The sequence below is a fragment of the Solanum lycopersicum genome, chromosome 2 (assembly GCF_036512215.1).
Source record: "Solanum lycopersicum chromosome 2, SLM_r2.1".
Classification (NCBI taxonomy): domain Eukaryota; kingdom Viridiplantae; phylum Streptophyta; class Magnoliopsida; order Solanales; family Solanaceae; genus Solanum; species Solanum lycopersicum.
Window position 1 is genome coordinate 67,146,357 of NC_090801.1, and position 18,131 is coordinate 67,164,487.

At 32.9% G+C, this 18,131-nt stretch overlaps 2 protein-coding genes across 3 annotated transcripts; both read right to left on the reverse strand.

Moving 5' to 3' along the window:
* Nucleotides 1-563: 563 nt before the first annotated feature.
* LOC101259695 (probable sugar phosphate/phosphate translocator At3g17430) lies at nucleotides 564-8,437 on the reverse strand. 2 transcript variants are annotated; one of them, XM_010317916.4, is made up of 11 exons: nucleotides 8,117-8,416; nucleotides 7,467-7,530; nucleotides 6,842-7,117; nucleotides 5,339-5,446; nucleotides 4,587-4,618; nucleotides 4,450-4,500; nucleotides 3,339-3,400; nucleotides 2,997-3,258; nucleotides 1,762-2,027; nucleotides 1,588-1,682; nucleotides 564-1,154 (listed from the first exon to the last, which is right to left on the reverse strand). In XM_010317916.4, exons 3-11 carry the CDS (start codon nucleotides 6,926-6,928, stop codon nucleotides 972-974), a joined length of 1,146 nt encoding a protein of 381 aa, XP_010316218.1. In that variant the 5' UTR covers nucleotides 6,929-7,117; nucleotides 7,467-7,530; nucleotides 8,117-8,416; the 3' UTR covers nucleotides 564-971. The 2 variants fall into 2 exon arrangements, with proteins under 2 accessions (XP_010316218.1, XP_004232161.1); XM_004232113.5 differs by lacking the exon at nucleotides 7,467-7,530 and having other exon boundaries at nucleotides 8,117-8,437.
* Nucleotides 8,438-12,529: 4,092 nt separating this feature from the next.
* LOC101259390 (ninja-family protein AFP3) lies at nucleotides 12,530-16,984 on the reverse strand. The gene is made up of 2 exons (XM_004232112.5): nucleotides 14,789-16,984; nucleotides 12,530-13,447 (listed from the first exon to the last, which is right to left on the reverse strand). Exons 1-2 carry the CDS (start codon nucleotides 15,348-15,350, stop codon nucleotides 13,056-13,058), a joined length of 954 nt encoding a protein of 317 aa, XP_004232160.1. The 5' UTR covers nucleotides 15,351-16,984; the 3' UTR covers nucleotides 12,530-13,055.
* Nucleotides 16,985-18,131: the final 1,147 nt, after the last annotated feature.

An 18,131-nucleotide genomic window follows, 5' to 3' on the forward strand; every position in this document is an offset into this window, starting at 1 on the left:
TCCAATTTAAATTTAACTCTATACATTCAATATACCCTTACTCAGCATTCTTACAAAATAATCGGAACGGAGATTTATACAACAGTGTAAGTACACTCATATAAGTTAATTTTGAAGCTATATATTCATAGAAATGATCTTCTATTCCCATTAATATAATTTAAGTAGAAAAATGACTCTATAGTTACCACATGTATTTCAGTCAGAAATCTCCAATACGATTGTACAAATTTCTGCGAAAAGAGTCATGTTATTAAATTACATTTGTAATTAGCTACAAAAATCACTTTTGAAACTGCAAGGCCAAATCATATTTGGTCAGCTTATAACATTAGCTGGGGAACAAAAATCACGTGAGAGCTATGTAAATGTTACTGTTGCTTTTCATCATTTTAATATCTACCGTCGACTTTCTTCGTGGTATACAACAAGAGGATAACTAGATATACAGAATTGATGAATGGCAAAGGTAAAATTACACATTATATGTTAACCCAGATTAGCAATTACTTAAAGTCTTTCAGCAAACAAAGAGAAGAAATGGATCCATGAATCACTTGAGATATCCGAAAACCTTTTTTAAAAAAAATTGAAGTACTGTCAATTTCTACACCAGTCCCAGAAAGTTGCCTCAGCTAAAATCTATGCTCAAGATTTCTTTGCCAAAGGCATAATAAAAGTTAACTCAACTATGGATGTCGTGCATAAGCTTACAAACTACCTTAGTGGGGAGTTGAGAGTAGTATCATGTGATGCTAAAAAATCAATGTTTCATTGAATATGACGAGCCTAAAACAATATTACAATAAATAACTAGTAGCAATATTAATGGCGGTAGTACTCTGCATAGAAATGCAATGCTTACCATAATGGTGGAGGATGTATGAACAAGACCCCGCTCTCATCAATCCTGCTTGATACTGTGATTCTAACAAATGAACCCAAAATGACATTTATAGAATTAACGGTTCTCATGGTGAATAGCTGCTAAGTGGGCTTCGCCCAAGATGAGAGACCCTACTTGAAGGAATAAAGGGTGCTTCCTCATCCACCATTGAATCTGGAGACCCATTCCTTGAACCTTTTCCTCCACTGTTCTTAACAATATCGTCTGGTACATACAGATCGGATGACTTCTTCTCCATTTTAAGTTCCTGTCAGAGGCAAATTGCATGAAGACATTTTTTTTGGCGCTGCTTGTAATAAAATCCATCTTTACTAGAAATTTTGTTTTCATGCAAGCTAAAGATTCCATGATGAACAGAGACAGACGTATATAATTAAGCAACCATGCAAGCTCAAATTATGTTAAAAATAATAACTGTTGATCATAAGTTTAGCTTATTCTCTAGCTCCTGTCTAATTTCTTCTTCTCTTTATTTCGTAGCTCCTTTCTAGACATGCTACAATGATTTTCAGACTGGAAATTGGTGCTCCCAAAAGAACAAAAGAAGTATGGATCATCATATACTGATGTTCCTTTTGGGGAAAATTGATAACAAGTGATGAATAAAGAATAAGAACACCAAACTCCAAAAAAGATAATGCAAATTCTGAAATCGAAACTTTAAAGTCATTAGATCAGACCTTCGCTATTCGATCAGAAACACTATCTACAGGAAGTTGAACAGCTCGAACATCCTTGATCTTCAAGTAGTTATACATCACAACACCACATAATGCTATACAAAAACAGAAATATTTTAGTAAGATGTTTGATGGCACAAAGCTCCCATAAATAAGAAGAAACATTAAGCTTACCAATGGCATAGCCTGTAATATTAAGTGTGGTTATTGTCGACTCTGGGAAAATTAGCGTTGAAAGGGCAATAAGTATCCAATCTTTCAAGACACCGGCAACTCGGATGGTTACAGCACCGGTTCTACCAATCACTAAGAAGATAGAGAAATTCAGAGCAAGAGCACAAAGTGCATTTGAAAAGAATATCCAGAAGTTGAATTGAATTTGTGAGACTTCCATCTCCGGCTTCTCCAGAAGATACCATGGGACAAAGAGAAAGACAAAGCTGCACGTTGAAACATGTGATCATAAGCAACACCCAAGAAATAATACGGAGGCACTTGCATGAGACTCTAAAACCAAATAAAAACAGACATTTAGAATACAGAGATAACTCTCATACTTACTTATTATCAGATTCAGGTGACATATAGCAGCAATTGCCTCTTTACAGAAAATCTCTCGCCAAGTGAGACAAAACAAAACTAAAGAGAGGAGCACGTACATAACAGAGTATGTGTCTATTTATGTGTGCACAGAACAAATTTTCCATAAAAGAACTAGCAACCAAATACTAATCCCCCTAGCATCATTTCCACCTCTTTTGACTTTATCAGACCAGTCAGGATACAGTAATAACTAATAAGTCATGCCAGATGCAGGACACAGCTGAAGACTACATGCTAACAGAAAAACAAGTATAGCCACTTGTTACCAAAAAGGTATAATTATATATATGTCAGAATTCCACAAGAAAGAAATGTGTGGTTACACTCTACCAACTTGAGCTCTAACGAACATACTCTCAAGCAATTGGAAACTAGCTATAAATTTTATAAAAACGCGATACAGAAGTGCCTCCTTCTAGTTTTAATATCAGCAGTAAACTGATCTGAGGTACATTGCAGTCATAATGTCATGAAATGATGAGCACTCTAAAGAACAAAAAGATGAAAAAGTAGCTCAAGCCCATCCCGAAAGGTACATTTATGACAGGAATCAAATGTATGGAAAAGGTTTCCAATTGTATGTGTTCTCGGTTTACTTTTCTCCTGTTCTCCCAAGTGAGAATGAGCAAGATGGGAGGTTTGGAATCATCAAAAACCGAGATCTAACTGGAATTTCTTTTTTTTCTTATTTAAAGAAGTAAGATCTTACTGGAATCATATAGACCTCAACACAGGATAATGTATTAAACTGCACCACATGAGAGCAAATAACTCAACTCAATGAGATAGGATCATCTATTACATACCTGCATGGAGCTATGTAATATAGGCTGGTGATAGGATTGAGAGTTAGTCCCTTCTTCTGAAGCAGAACTTGAGTTAGGACCAGCCTAAGCGCCTCAGCAAATATTCCAGTGACCTGATAAACTGTACCAACTATGTTGAAGTGAATTTCTCCATAAGATGAAACTACAACACCAACGCTGACCAACAGCATGTTCAGGAATAAATCGCATCTTAACTTGTCAGTTCCACAAATAACAGCCATGACAAAGGTGGCAACTGGCACTGTATTTTCAACACAAAGCTCCAATCAGAACATTTGCAAACAAAGGATACAGACATAAAAAAGTGTTACCCAGGCATACTTAGAGCTTTAAGCATCTGGATAAAGGCTACAGAAATGAACAGATAAGCTGTGTTTCCAAACCTGCAATAAAACAAACATAAGCTAACTTTACCAAAGTTCAAAAAAAACATAAGATCTTTTAAGAAACATAATATCAGAACTCATATTCATGTGAGTAATGAAACATATAGCAACTGAAGTAAATCGGAGAACACTACCCAAAGAAAATATTTTTTTGACAAATAACGAGACCCAAGTACGTGGAAAACATCAATTGCCCACCCAAACCAACAATGTACCCTACCAAAAGAAAAGAATGTTAATTATGCATGAAAGTGTCCCACATTTTTTATCACCCTAATTCTCATAGTTATATTATAATTTCTCCACTGCTTTCCCAGAGAAGTGGGAAGTGTCAAGGAGGAGAAAGGAAATTTAACCAGCCAAATTCTTCCTCTGTCATAGCAAAACAACTACTTCTACGAGACAATTAGTTAACAGAGGAAAAGCATTTGGCAGTATTCTTGAAACCAATCAATAAAACCACTGTGACAGACGACATACAAGGTTATGTAAATGCTTAATTTGGCTCAAAACTAGTTCATTCACCTCAAATGTCCAGATTGCTTGGAAAATTTATACACAAATCATCAGATAACCAGAAAAGGTCTAGTGTCAGCATCATTCGAAACAGGAACAGTAGAATACATTCTTTTCTTCTTCATTTCCACTTTCTATTAGTGAGTTCCAAAAGGCTGACTTGGTCAGTTGGACAGATGTACGATGAGAAAAACTTATGCCAATCTTACAGATATTTCTTTGAACATAAGAGCAGATACCAATGATATCACGTAAAAATATTTGTTTAGGTTAGATTTAGATTCAACGGAATAAATGGTTTCGTTATTAGTGCATGATCAGTAGGCATTAGATCATCCTATTGTTTAACGGTCAATTCTCAATGATTACAAACATGCATTCAGAACTAATTCATTTTTATCACAAGTTTCATGCCAACCCATCATTGAACCATTTACTAATTATGAGGTCACAGAATACCTTAGAAAATGCAATTGAACATTCTTATCAAAGGCAAGTAGACCTTTCAGTTCCTCAAAGTAGAATCTTACCAAAGACTTGATGCAAAGAAAGCACTAATGGGAATCACACATGTCGCATATCTGCAGATTCAGTAATAAATAGTCAATAAGATGACATACATCATTACAACTGCAGGCAATGTGGATGCAAAGGACCAAATGCTTACATTTCAAACGTCATTTTGACAGGAGATACAACCTGCAGAAAATTAACATGGATGGAAGGAAATCAGTTGATCCCTAGTCTTATACATCAAATGGAATGAAAAATTGTGCACTATATAAATTCGTTTCCCTCCAGTAGATGAGAAGTGAGCCGCAGTCAAAATTCAGAAGCTAGAGACAGACAAATGTCAAATTAGACCTAAATATGAAAAAATATACAAATCAATTTATCTGCTGAGAACTCTCCACAGGGACCAACTGGATGACTAAAATGAGGAATTCTACAAGTGGTTCTTCAGGATGACCGCAGATATTTTAGAGTCACTCAGTACTTCTACTAGTGGGAGATAGCAGGTACCTCATAGAATTAGTCGAGGAGCGCGTAAGCTAGCCCGGACACCACAATTATCAATTAAAGAAAAACTGCAGAAACCTCTCCACAGGCCTCAAGGGGTTAAAGAATACGACAAATCATTAAATAGTAACTGCTCCGCCCAGAAGCAAGCCCAGAGACAAAGATCACATCAAAAGCACAAAAGTAACAAACGTTGAGAATTAACATGTGATGCGATGAGTCGCTTCAAAATCCACAACACTGGTAAAATGAAAAATGATCATAATGATCAGAATATAAAAACACTTCTACAACAAGGTCAACAACAATCAATAGATAAGCAAGAAATGGTCATCGAGGAGCAGAAAGTGATATGCTGCAAGCAAAATAACACTGTAATTACCAATAACAATACAATACCTTGAAGACACGGATAAGAAGGAAAGCTACTAAGCCCGAGAAGCCCATATGAATCATGGTAAGTGTTATTGGTAATGGGAAATTGAAATATTTTGGTGAGAGTACCCACTGTCAAAAGAAAAAAAAACAGAACAAGAATCATTAGCTCTGATAAATGGCACTGACAAGATTAAGAATAAAACTGGAATGATACAGAAAATAATTGAGCAGCAGTATCATCCTTTTTTCCTAAAACAATGCATAAGTGCAGAAAGAAAGAAAGAAAAACAACATACAACAAAAGAACAATGATAGTGAAAAAGTGGAAGCTAGTAACACATTGCTTATCCTAATACATGGTTTCCCAATACCATCTATCCTTTCTCTTTTACTTCTCCCTTTGAATGCCCTCCTAGACCAGTTACCAAAAAACTGAAGCTCTAAAATGTTAGTCAGTCCTTTTTACCCGCAAATTACCCGGCGAAAGCAGAAACATAATTGGACTCAAAACCTAAGGAACTTCAAAAGGGTAAGTGGAGGAGGGGAGAAAAAAGAGACAAAAAAGAGAAAAAGAACGAGGAAAAAGAAAACAAAAGAAAGGAGTAAATAAAAGAGTGCTTTCAATCTTTACATTGATGTTAACGGATGACGTTCTACAGTTCTGAAAGTTTGAGATGCAACAAGTATCTTTAACAGAAGATAAAGGGGACTATCTTTGAATTTGGGGAAAATGCTAGAATACTAAAGGCAAGAGGGGAACAACAACAACATACCCAGTGAATTCACGCAAGTGGGAAGATTAGAGGGGAACCTATCCTCTATATTTTTTGAGTGAACAAAAACTACTGCATTAGTATTAATTTTTTAAAGTTAAAACCTCTATTCTAATATGCCGAGCATGACTCTCCATTTAGTAACTTCAATAACGATGATTATGGAACAATGTATATCTTTCAATGACCCATAGACCAAACATGTATGGATGTTTAATCATCAGCCAATATCATTGGTTTACAAATCAAAAGCCACAATTGGGTTATTACTCACAGTGTGGTCGGTTCCCCACCAAGATATTTTCTCTTCCATTCATGTTGTTTGGTGTGATTGGATGGAACATAAGAAACTATTTTCTAATTTTTATTCAATCTAGACTGATTGAACAAGCTGATTATGGATAGCAAATGGCTTGATGAAAAATTCCCCTACTCTTCTTCCTGACTTCCTCAACCAAGAAGCTTACAACATGCAAACTTATATTAATTGCTCCTTTGGAGCCAGAGCAAGTAAATCAGAACAGCTTGTCATTTTTTTTTATAGATGTGATAACAGCTTGTCACTTTTGGTTGTCCACCACATACATTGCCTGATCCACAATGTTAATACTAATTGTCCCTTTAAGTTCTGAACATGTTCTATTGAGTTGAAAATGTAGAATATACGAATAACCTAACCAACAAACGGAGATCATACCAAAAAAGAATTGAAGCCAAAGAAACTCACAGAACATTATAAAAAAAAATATACCTTGTTGTACAAAATAACTCCTGAGGATAGCATTATATAGACTAGGAGATATATATATGTCAACACAAGTTGTTTGCTGACCATCATCTTTTCTTCTCTCCACTTTGTGCTTTGCTAGCAGGTTTCTGACCTAGCTAAAAATGTAGAGATGCCCTCCAATCCAAAAATCTAAGAGAGGTCCTTCAGTTCAACTGCTGTTTATTCATTAAAAGATGATGTATGATGAACCAAGTCTGTTCCTGAATATGCTGTTGTCATAACATGGATTGATAGAATCTGAAAATATAAGATTTAAGTGAGGACCATGATCTTTAAAAAAATCATCATAAGAAGTATTCATTATTGACGAAACAATTAGAACGATCTCATCAGATAAAGCAGGAATAACACTTCCACCAGAAGCAAAGAAACTCATTTCATGATGAAGAGCAAACATGTATGACATGGGCAAAAACACAATTACTGCAAAAGCAACCATTATCTAAGGTTTTTATGTGGGTCCATATTCAGTCAATGGTTAGATATGAACAAATAGTAGATCAGAAGCAAGATGCAAAATGCATAATGTCATCTGGTCAGTTCATGAAATGCAAAATAACAAAATTATCACGCAATGTCTACTTACCTCAAGAACATGCAGAGACAAGCTAATGGAGCAGAGGCTAGCCAGGGTTTAAGAAGCGTAGAGTCTGTTGCAGAAAATAGTTAGCTGCTTGAGTAATATAATTACACACCTAATACTGTTTTTTTTATAGCTTCAATGAAGATCATTGCAGTAACTCTTGAGCATGGCACACATTGAGCATAAAATGTAGAAATTTACAGGGGAAAAAAATGATAGCAGCCTCTACATCAACTTGAAACTCTTTTCCCACTCTCTGTAAGTGAAACTTAGAAGCTAGTAATTTATTTCAAACAACTAATGATAGTCAACAGCACAGCCAGCCGAAATTAGCAGCTTCAAATTATCAACCATCAGCATTTCCCCGATGCTGAATAGTGATTACAATCCACACAGGTAACCATATAAGTAAATCCTCAAAAAAAATAAAAAAAAATACAAAGTACTGTACGGAACTAAAACAGAGCATACAAACAAATGAAGGAAACAAGTACAAATACAAATAACAATAATGCAGGCATCTGCAGCACGTAAAGTTTTAACTTGAAAAAAAAACACAGAAATCATAAAATTAAGTGAGGTAAAAGTGAATCATGTTGAATGCGAGGGAGTAAAATGAACGAAAATGAAGAAATAGAAGTGAAACTCCTTACGAATAGAAGAAGCTCCGAGTGACAGATCTGAGGCAAGCGAGTTTGAGAGACGGCGAGATGCGATCAATGCTCGCCCGCTCGATCGGATGATTAAATCCTTTGCCCTAACAATGCAATTCAAATGGATTAAGTTTTTTTAGCGATAGTTGTTGAGGAAGATCAAGCAAAGGTTTAGCAAGTAGCAGAAGAAGAAGAAGGTGAAGATGGAGAGTTTGTCCCAAATGTAGAGGTGTGGTGTGGTCAATGACAAGGCGTTTTCTTTTTCCCACTCACTCGCCTATCAAAATTTATTTTCAGTTCTATCTTTTTAATTAGTCGGTTAAACTTTCTTTATTTAGTTCGTTTTCTTAAAAGAAAAAATTATAGTTATTCATTGTATTATTTTGAAATATTTAAGAATATCAAAGTTATATTATATTTAGGATCCGTTTAATAATAAATTTTTCAAATAATATGTAAAACAAAAAATTGGCAAATAATGTTATCAATATAGTTTATTATTTTCGACAAATATCCTAAATTTCTAAATAATATCAGTTTTTCTAGTATTTAGGCAAAATCTTATTATTTGAAATCTTTTGAAATTAAAATTTTACCCTAAATTTTATCTTTTACAGAAACACTATATATAGTAGTTGTTTGCATTGTATTACATAATTTTTTACATTAAACACCAAAGTAATAATAAAATATTCAGTGAATGTTAAATGATGATATGGTTATTGATGAAAAATGATTAACAATCATCACAAAATAACAAAGTCATGTGTTTTGTCTATTTCACAATATTATGAAATGATATTTGTTGCACTCTCTCCAAATTATCACATTGCTCTAATTGTAAATTGACACTATTTGTTATTGTTGCAAAGATTATTCAATTAACTAGTAATACAAATTTATGATTAATTTTGATATTTTTAAAAACTTATGGTATAATATTTACCAAAAAATTCTATAATCAAACGTTAGCTTAACAACTAATTAGAAATTAAATTATTTATGAATAAAATTATTTTTAATAATATCATATAACTAATACATATTTAACTAATGATGTGTATCATCTTATACAGAGGAGACAATGAAACAATTGACATCAATAGATTAATATCTTTATAATTTTAATTAGCTATAAACCTGTCGGTCCATGGCATTGTGTGATCAACTACGATGCATTATAAATATTTAATTTTACTAGCTAAGCATATTCAATTTCTATATTATTTGGTTCTAATTTCATTTCAACGTTATTAGATAAAAGAAACACGAAATTAGCGTGGTTATTATTTGCTTCTAATTTATTTCATTCCAACGTTAAATAAAAGAAACACGAAATTAGTGTGGCTATAACCCTAGTGGATGTGAATCATTTGCATTTGTTACACAAATTATTTTAAGAGGTTCCACCTCAAAATATAATTTATCTCCCTCTTTTTAACATATTACACTATTATAATTATCATCATAATTTTTTAAATAATATAAATTGCTAGCAAATATTATATATTATACATAATAATGAACGATGCAAATAAAAATGAAATCATTATAAAAATACATTTAAACAAGTATTACATAACTGAAAAAATTATTTTTAATTTTACATAAATATTTAACTTTCAAAATCACTATGATACTTCCACAAATGTCCCGTAGGAATTTATATAATTTATAGTAGAATTAATATAGAAAAAGTAATTTATAAAAAGGCTAAATTTTATATCTATAATTAATATTATAAAAATATTACCTAAAAATAATTAAATATACTATAGATTTAATTAAAACATACAATTTATATAATATTTAATTAAAAGTTATACAATGAAATGATATTATAATATTCAAAAAATTATTTGGTGTGAAAATTGGTGTGGATTGGAGCTCAAAACACTAAATTTTACACCAAATATACGATTTAATGTATAATTTGATGTTGGATTGGAGATGGTCTAATATGTTACTATGATACAATTGATATTTTTTAAAAAAAATTCAAAGTCATAATACTCTGTTATATGAGAATATATTAATCGAATTTAAACAAACTATAATTACCAATTTATCATACTGTAAAATATCAAAACTTTAATATATCGTACCTTAACCTATCATGTCCACCCGAGTTACTAGTGCACCATTATTTCTTCCAGTAAATAGTAATTACATCTCCATTTATTGTGTCATGTTCTTCTGAAACACTAAAGTCTAGATATTTGAATTTGTCTACATTTAGACGTCATATGTAGTCAACTTTATTAGGTAAAACTGTCAGAAATTAGTAAATTACCACTATTAATGAATACTAACCAATATTAGCTAATTATAAGAGTACACCATTTATTTGTTACAAAATTTTGTCTCTGTCGGAAAGTAAGATGTCAATTCAATTAATAGTTTCCAAGATTTGCATATCACAAACACAAATTTTCTGCCATTAGATTAAGATGAAAGTAGGTATAAAGACACATTGTTGTAAACATAAAGCCCACAAGTCATATCCTATCAAAAGTAATCATCACGTGCAAACGGTTAAGCACATATATCTACTTTTGTTAAATTCTTATCTTTTCTACAAACAGAACATGACTTATTTCTTTTGTTTAATCTAATTTTATTTGTTTCCTTTCGACCAAGTACGAGTCTTAACATCAAAGTATCAGACATTTTTTCAACTGTTTCCGGAATATTCGGATTATTTTTTTATTTAATATGAACTCTTATCGTGACACTTAGGCTAAGGATACGCTATGGAATTAATTATTCTAATGATAAATTATTTCATTATTATATGAGATAATGTATATTATTAAGGTATAAAAGGTGGGATAAATAATTCAAAGATTAATTAATATGTTTTAGATCAAATACTAAATAAAACGACTCATAGTGTAAGACAACAAAGGGTCATTTGATTGCTTGTTAGAGTTATACATGTATGAGTGATACATAGATTAATTATGCAAAGTATAGCCGTATAGTTATTCCGTATTTCAGTAGCTCCAATATAAACTCCATTTAACAACTATGTGTGATTGTAATTGGTAATTATAATCAAAACGTGTAACGCGTAACAAAGTAGTAACTACAATTACTAAATATGATACTATTAGGCTTATAAATAATTGACTTCTTAACCAACAATCGAATGTTTTTCAAGTGGTTGATTATAAAATAATTAGTTTCTTTTGATTTTGTGATGACGGATCACACCTTAAAATGATTATCTCGTGACTATTGAAAACAAATTGAATCATGTCAATTCTTCCGACTTTCTCTTATGAAGTCAGAAAGATTGATGATTCAACTTTTTAAAAAAATAGAAAAACAAATAGAACTCAACATTTTTGTTTCTAATTCAATTGTATTCAGTTTTCAGTAACTTCATTCAATATTAGTGGTATGACACATTTCAGGTTACAATTCACATAGATATTTTATCTGACAGCTACTTTAACACACTAGTTGGTACACCTACCACAATAATGTGAGCAAATTAAAAGACAAGTCCACGGATCTCTACTTTTACCTGCCTATTTCTCTCCAAACTATAGTATAGTAATATTACTTTTTCAACGTAGAAAGGACGGATACCATTGTCCAAGATTGTGAATCAAATATATACTTACAAAACACACAAGATGTAAGTAGGCACCTAAAGGATATAAACACAAATTGTTCCCCGAGAATCTAGCTAAAGTGACTGAAAGCTAGGCTTACCGATTCCTCATTTTTAGATGTAAATCCGAAATTTCTGATTAAAATGAAAAATATATCATGCATACACCATCTTATTTACCACACCACTTCTTTTTGGCTGCATAGTTTCTGAAATGTCTGCCCAAACTGTACTATTTATAAAACAATAAGTAGCTTTTTTTTTATATTTTATGATAATAGTTATAGTTCTATAAAAATATAGTATTAGGAAAAGAGGATTGGCCAGGAAAAGCTCCGTAGCCTATGTATTCATGGATTGAGCTGACCATTTTTTGACCCGTGAATTAGCCTTGCCAGACCTATTAAGCCCAGATATAATGAATCAATCCATGTTGATAGCTCTATTCTCGATTACCACACTTTTCTTTTTGATGCATAATTCCTGAAATGGCTGCCCCAGCTGTACTGTTTATAAACACTAAAAGGAACTATGAAAAAGGAGATTTTCCAAAAAGAACCCTCCCTGCGTAGTAAGTCTACCACTTCATTCTGTTTACGGAGTATCTGCCTTAGCATCGCTGCTCATTTAGCAACAGAATAAAGCCTACTTGGTCAATTTGTATGTTTTCTGGTAACAAGTCCCACAAATTTGTTCCATTTTAAAGAATTTATAAGTCAAAAAGATTAAAAATATATGTTCATTTTGAGTTCAAAAAGGATACATTGGCATTTAGAAAAAACATGAAAAAATTTGAAGCGAACAAAAAATCATTGTTAACTAATATATTTTACATGGAATTACTAACGTTATCGTTAGAAACAAAGGCCGCATTGAAGAGAGAAGAGCACTAAGAAAATTTTCAAGTAATCCGACGACTCTTTAACGCCATGAAACTGCAACAGTTAAGAGCAAAGGCTGGTCAAGCTTGTTAGACTTTGCTGATAATACCACCCCTTCAAAAGTCACATTTCGTGTTGAAACCGATATGGAACCAACTGCACTCTACAGTCCCTTCATGTACGAAAAATTAATGCGGACTTCCAAATAACGAATAACTGAAAGATAAATGCCAATGGGAATTCTTAAATTTTTTTTCCCCACAGAAAGGGGATAAACTTGCCCATTGATTATGCAATATCCCGCAAGAAACTACTATCTACTCGAAAATAAAAAAAGAACCTTGGTCCATGTTACAAAAGAAGATGAACGATGATAGCAAAGCTGAATTCTTGAAGCTTTGCCCCTTTTCTGTGTCATTATAGAGTTCCACTGGCATCATCTCAACAGAGGTGAAGGATTGACGACAATTTGCTTCAACGGATTTGCAACATCACCGCCACCAGCATGTTTCACAAACTCAGCTGGGGAGAGAAAGTTACCATGACAAACACACATTATTTTTACTTCCTCTCCCTTCTGATATCTGTACAGAAATCCTTCAATCTTCTTACCATTTGGCCCCTTGCCCATTGTGGAAACACAGGGCATGTTGAGCATGTAGTTTTTGAACATTTCTTTCGCTTCCTTGCTGGCACTTCCATTACATGTGGTAGGTGGTTTTTCGCTTGTGATTTTAGGTGGTTTGGCAACCTGTTTCTGTTCATGTTCTTGCTCTGAAGGCTTGATGCTAGTCGGAGTATTTGCCCCAGTACTGTTGTCACCTGGCCCTGCAATAGTTTAAGATTGAAAATAGGTCAGCTCTTCCCGTCAGGAATCTATGTGCAAGAGAGAGACGGTGAAGAGAATCTGTCTATCAACCACCTGCAAGGACAGATGGCTTGATACAGAAATCAAAGCTTACTTCAAGTCTTAACGGCGGTAAAAACATTGTGTTAGAGAGATCACGTGCAGAACATCACGCTAGAGCATCAAGAGAAAGCACATACGTTCACCACTTGAACTAGTTGCTACTTTGAGTTGGAAAAACAGTGATAGAGGGGGGGGGGGGGGGTAAAATCTTACTACAACCCCTCTCGAAGGACCTATAGGCAATATAACTCCACTGCAAGCAGTAGCTGTTTTGAATTGGAACATACAGCGTTGCAGGAGGGGTCAAAATCTCTACGACATAGGCAATAAAACTCCACCCAAAGAGACAGGACCAGGCAAAGCTAATCAAAGGCAATAAGATTCCTCTGCAGACAACTTCTGAGAACGTACAGTGACTAAGAAGAGATAAGATTCTGCTAAAACATTGTCAGCCAAACAAAGGACGCTCAAATTCTACTACGGTAACATACCACGGCAGTGGCAGATCCAGAATTTTAAGATTGTGTATTCGTTTAGTTAATATAAAGTTGCTACACTTGGTCCAAGCTTCAATAAGTGCACAATTATTTAACCGAAGTTATCATTAGATTAAAAAAAAAACTCCTACCTTCCTGGAAAAAAGAAAGAATTAGCCTCAAGGATTTCTTACCCCCCTCCCCCGGAAACAAGTGATACCGCCCAGTAAGTCCACATGTAAAACACTCTTGGAAAAATCGGCATGTCCGATCAGTTCAAAGAATATCAGATATTAGAAGGTGAAAGAGGGGAAATTTGCAGTGAATACCACAACATTAAGGGTGGACAGTGAATTCAGGTAAACAACAGGAAAGTTCCTAAAGAAGTCCACGACTCCAGGTGCAGGTAGATGTCTTAATCTTTATTCCTTTGGCAACGTCCATCTCACTTCCTCTATAATAGAAACCTAAAGTATGGAAATTTTATTTCTCCCCTTTTCTGAACAAAATGGTTGTGGGATAATAATTTTTAGCGCACATCGCCCATAACCAAGACACTATATTTATTAAAGAACAAGATTCTTCTTGAAAATCTATATTTACAAGATCCCTAACGAAGAGTAGTAAAAGAATTATCTTTACTCTAATGAGGAACATAAGAACTCCCCCGATAGGAAGATAGTAATAGAATAGGCAAATAAATACCTTAACCACTATAAATCCGAGAATTCTAAGGCCAAATCGCCCGTAAAGATAAAAAAATTTAATGAACGAGAATAATACCTTGAATGGGTTGACTCCCAAAATCAGAAATTCCTGAAGAACCACTTCCCTGAGAAGCCATAGACCCTTGTGACAGAGGCAATGAATTTCCAACTGGACCATTATTACTCCCACCATTTTCTTCAGGACGTTCATCTAAATCAACCTTATCCTTAACCACTCGTAATTTCTCCATTCTCTTTCTTTTAGCCTCCAAACGCCTCAGAGATTGCAACTCCTTCCTTTTTCTGCACTCCTCCTCACCCTCAACAGGTAAAGAACACGTCCTCGCAATCGGACCAACAGAGAATGAACAACGCCCATTACTCTCATCCCCGCCGGAAAACACAAAGTTTGAAATTGAAGAAGAGCGTTTTAGTCTCTTAGCCCTTTCTGGGTCTACCCCAAATCTTCCATTCAAGGAAAGCCCCAAACTCAGCTCCAATTCATCTTCCTCATTAGGAATTTCATGAAATTTATTGTTGTTTCCATTCATAAATTTATGCAACAGATCTCTTGAAAAAACTTCCATCTGCATACTAGAAAAACACCTCTTTTCTCTATTTTCTTCAGCTTCAGCCATTTTAAACAAACCAAACCCCAAAACTCCAAACAACTTTTTAATTCAATTATAATAAACAGAAAATTCTGTAAACGTTAGAGAATGTAGTTGCCGGAGTTCCTGAATTCGCCGGCAAAAGAGTTAACTTGAGCCATATAAAGAAAAACAGAGAAAAAGAGGAACAACTTAATGATTCCACGACTACTTTAATATTCCTATTTTACCATTAAAATTACGAAAAAACCCTCAACGATGAAACGTAAAACGCAGCAAAAACCGACACGTGGTAGGCATGAAGAGTCCTCTTTACCCACGTGGTTTAGACAACCTGGTTTAAAGGGACGTTTGCCACAATCCCCCTTAAGGTGTCTCTTCATTTAACTGCAAACAAGAATAAACCTATTACCGGAACAACAGGCCACGTGTCGGTTAATTAGTGCCACGTCTTACAGAAAATCTCGGAGTCGTAAACGGCGTGACTCTAAAAAAGTTTTTTTTTCTTTTGTGGTCACTTGAAAAAAAAAAAAGTCGTAGCGATTAACGCAAAATACTTGGGCTGTTTTTCGAATTAGATGACAGATGGCGGTTGGATTGACCTATGGGCTACCTTTTAGTGACTGGCTGGATTTCTATGAGTATAACTATTTTATCGGGAACTGGTATTGACGTGTATCATAATCATACATGGCTGAATTTGTCGACACGTATCAATTTTGGCAATCTCGTATTTTATGCCCCTACCATGCCTTAGTTAATAACGCCTAACTTTTTTTCTCTCTCCTACGTAGCATTTTATGTGTATTATGTTAATTTAAATAAATACGTGTATATTTAATTTTATAAAATTTAAATATCAATTAAAATTAAATTTAATTTGACACATCAAAGTTATTAGTAATATTAAAAGTTAATAGGTCTTGACACACTAAAGGTTTTATTTAAAAGTATTAATTGCTCTTTAACCTAACATGATTTTGTTATATACGAAATTAAATTTGAAGATATTCGAAATTATTAATCTAAGTTAATGCTAAAAACTTAGTTCATAAATGAGAATTGTCCATTACTCTTTTAATAATTGATGTAGAACTAATATAATTGAGGCAACTAATTATAGAGACGAATATAAATTACAATAATATGAGTATGAATGCACCATTAAGAAAGGGAGACGAAAGGAAGTATTTTATTTGGTTAAGAATAAAATAAAATTAATCATCCTAAGAAAAATTATATTATATTATACATATATATGAAATGACTGATTATATTACTATAAAATAAATTTTTCGATAAATAATTTCATAACTATTTAATATTTCTAACCAGACGTGGAGAAAAATAGTCATTTTCCTCCTCTACGCCAATTAAGTTTAGTTTGTTAAAACCGCATCTTTTGCTAATTTGCTTCCACATTGGAATATCACAATTGTTGAAAGTGAAAAAATACTGTCGAAAGTTACGTGAAAAAATGTTGAAACGCCGAAAAAAAAAACACAAAAAAACTAGTGTTTGTGAATTGACAATAAAGTAGTCTCAATGATGTTTTTTTTTTTTTTCCTTTTTTTAACATAACATGTTGTATAGTACAAGAAAAGAAATGATAAGGGACAAAGAATTTTGATTCAATGAATAGAAACCACAGAAAAAGGGAAAAAAAAGGTTAGTTTAAGTTAGTGGCTCTGTCACATGAACAAAGCCACAAGTGGGTATATTAGACAAATAGTCTAATTTTCACTAACAATAGTCACTCAGATCCATCAACAACACAGCTTGACAGACAACGTTGTTTTCTTTCAAAGTTTTAGATTAATAAAAATGTAATTATTTCCTATGCAACTTGCTCTTGGTCGGTATTACTTTAAAGCAACTTGGCAACTAATTATGTTAATTCCAAAAGAAAGGTGAAAGATATTGTATTTATTTCTTAAGCATGTTGATAAATTATATACATGAATGTACCTATTAATTAACTCTTAAATAATGCTTGACCTTTGGTGTGAACATTATAGGATAGATAATATAAGAAAAAAAATACATTAGGCTAGTCTTAAACTCATGATCGTATAATTAGCTAGAACTATTTGCCACAAGTATTTTTCTTCCTTGAAAAAAAGTAGTTCAACATGCCTTAACTTTCTTATTTTTTTTTTTTAAAAAAAAAAACAATGAGGGTTAAAGAACCAAATTTTATTTTGGCAAACAATTATACTTTAACTTTTTGTAGTGAGCTAACCAAGTGTTAAAGCTATTGAAATCAAAATGAAGATAGTTTATATATATTGCCATAAAAATAATTCATATTCTAGTTATTCATTTCACATTACAAAAGTTTAATTATCATAAAAATGTAAAAATTAAATTATCATAAAGAAAAATATAAAGATCACCACTTTCAAACAATCGAATTAAATAATATATTATTTAAATTTAATTATAATTTTTATATGTAAAGATTGACACATTATGATTTCACTTATGAAAGCAATACTAGTTAAGTATGTACTAATTATTTAGAATCCAAGAATGTTAGTTAGATAGTTGTTGGTGTTTTTTTCTTTAGAGAGAAGAAAAGGGAGAAGATAAATTGAAAAGAAAGGCACAAGGTCCAGTTAAATGAATTACAATATTAATATGAATTGTAATATAATAAAAAAACATTAAAATTTAAAATTTAAACTAGGAATTAAAGAAAAATTTATTGAAAGCTCAAATAATTTATTTTATATATTACTATTTAAATTTAATTGAAATTCAAATACGAAGCGAAAGGGAAACAAAAAGGAAAAAAAGGATTATGAT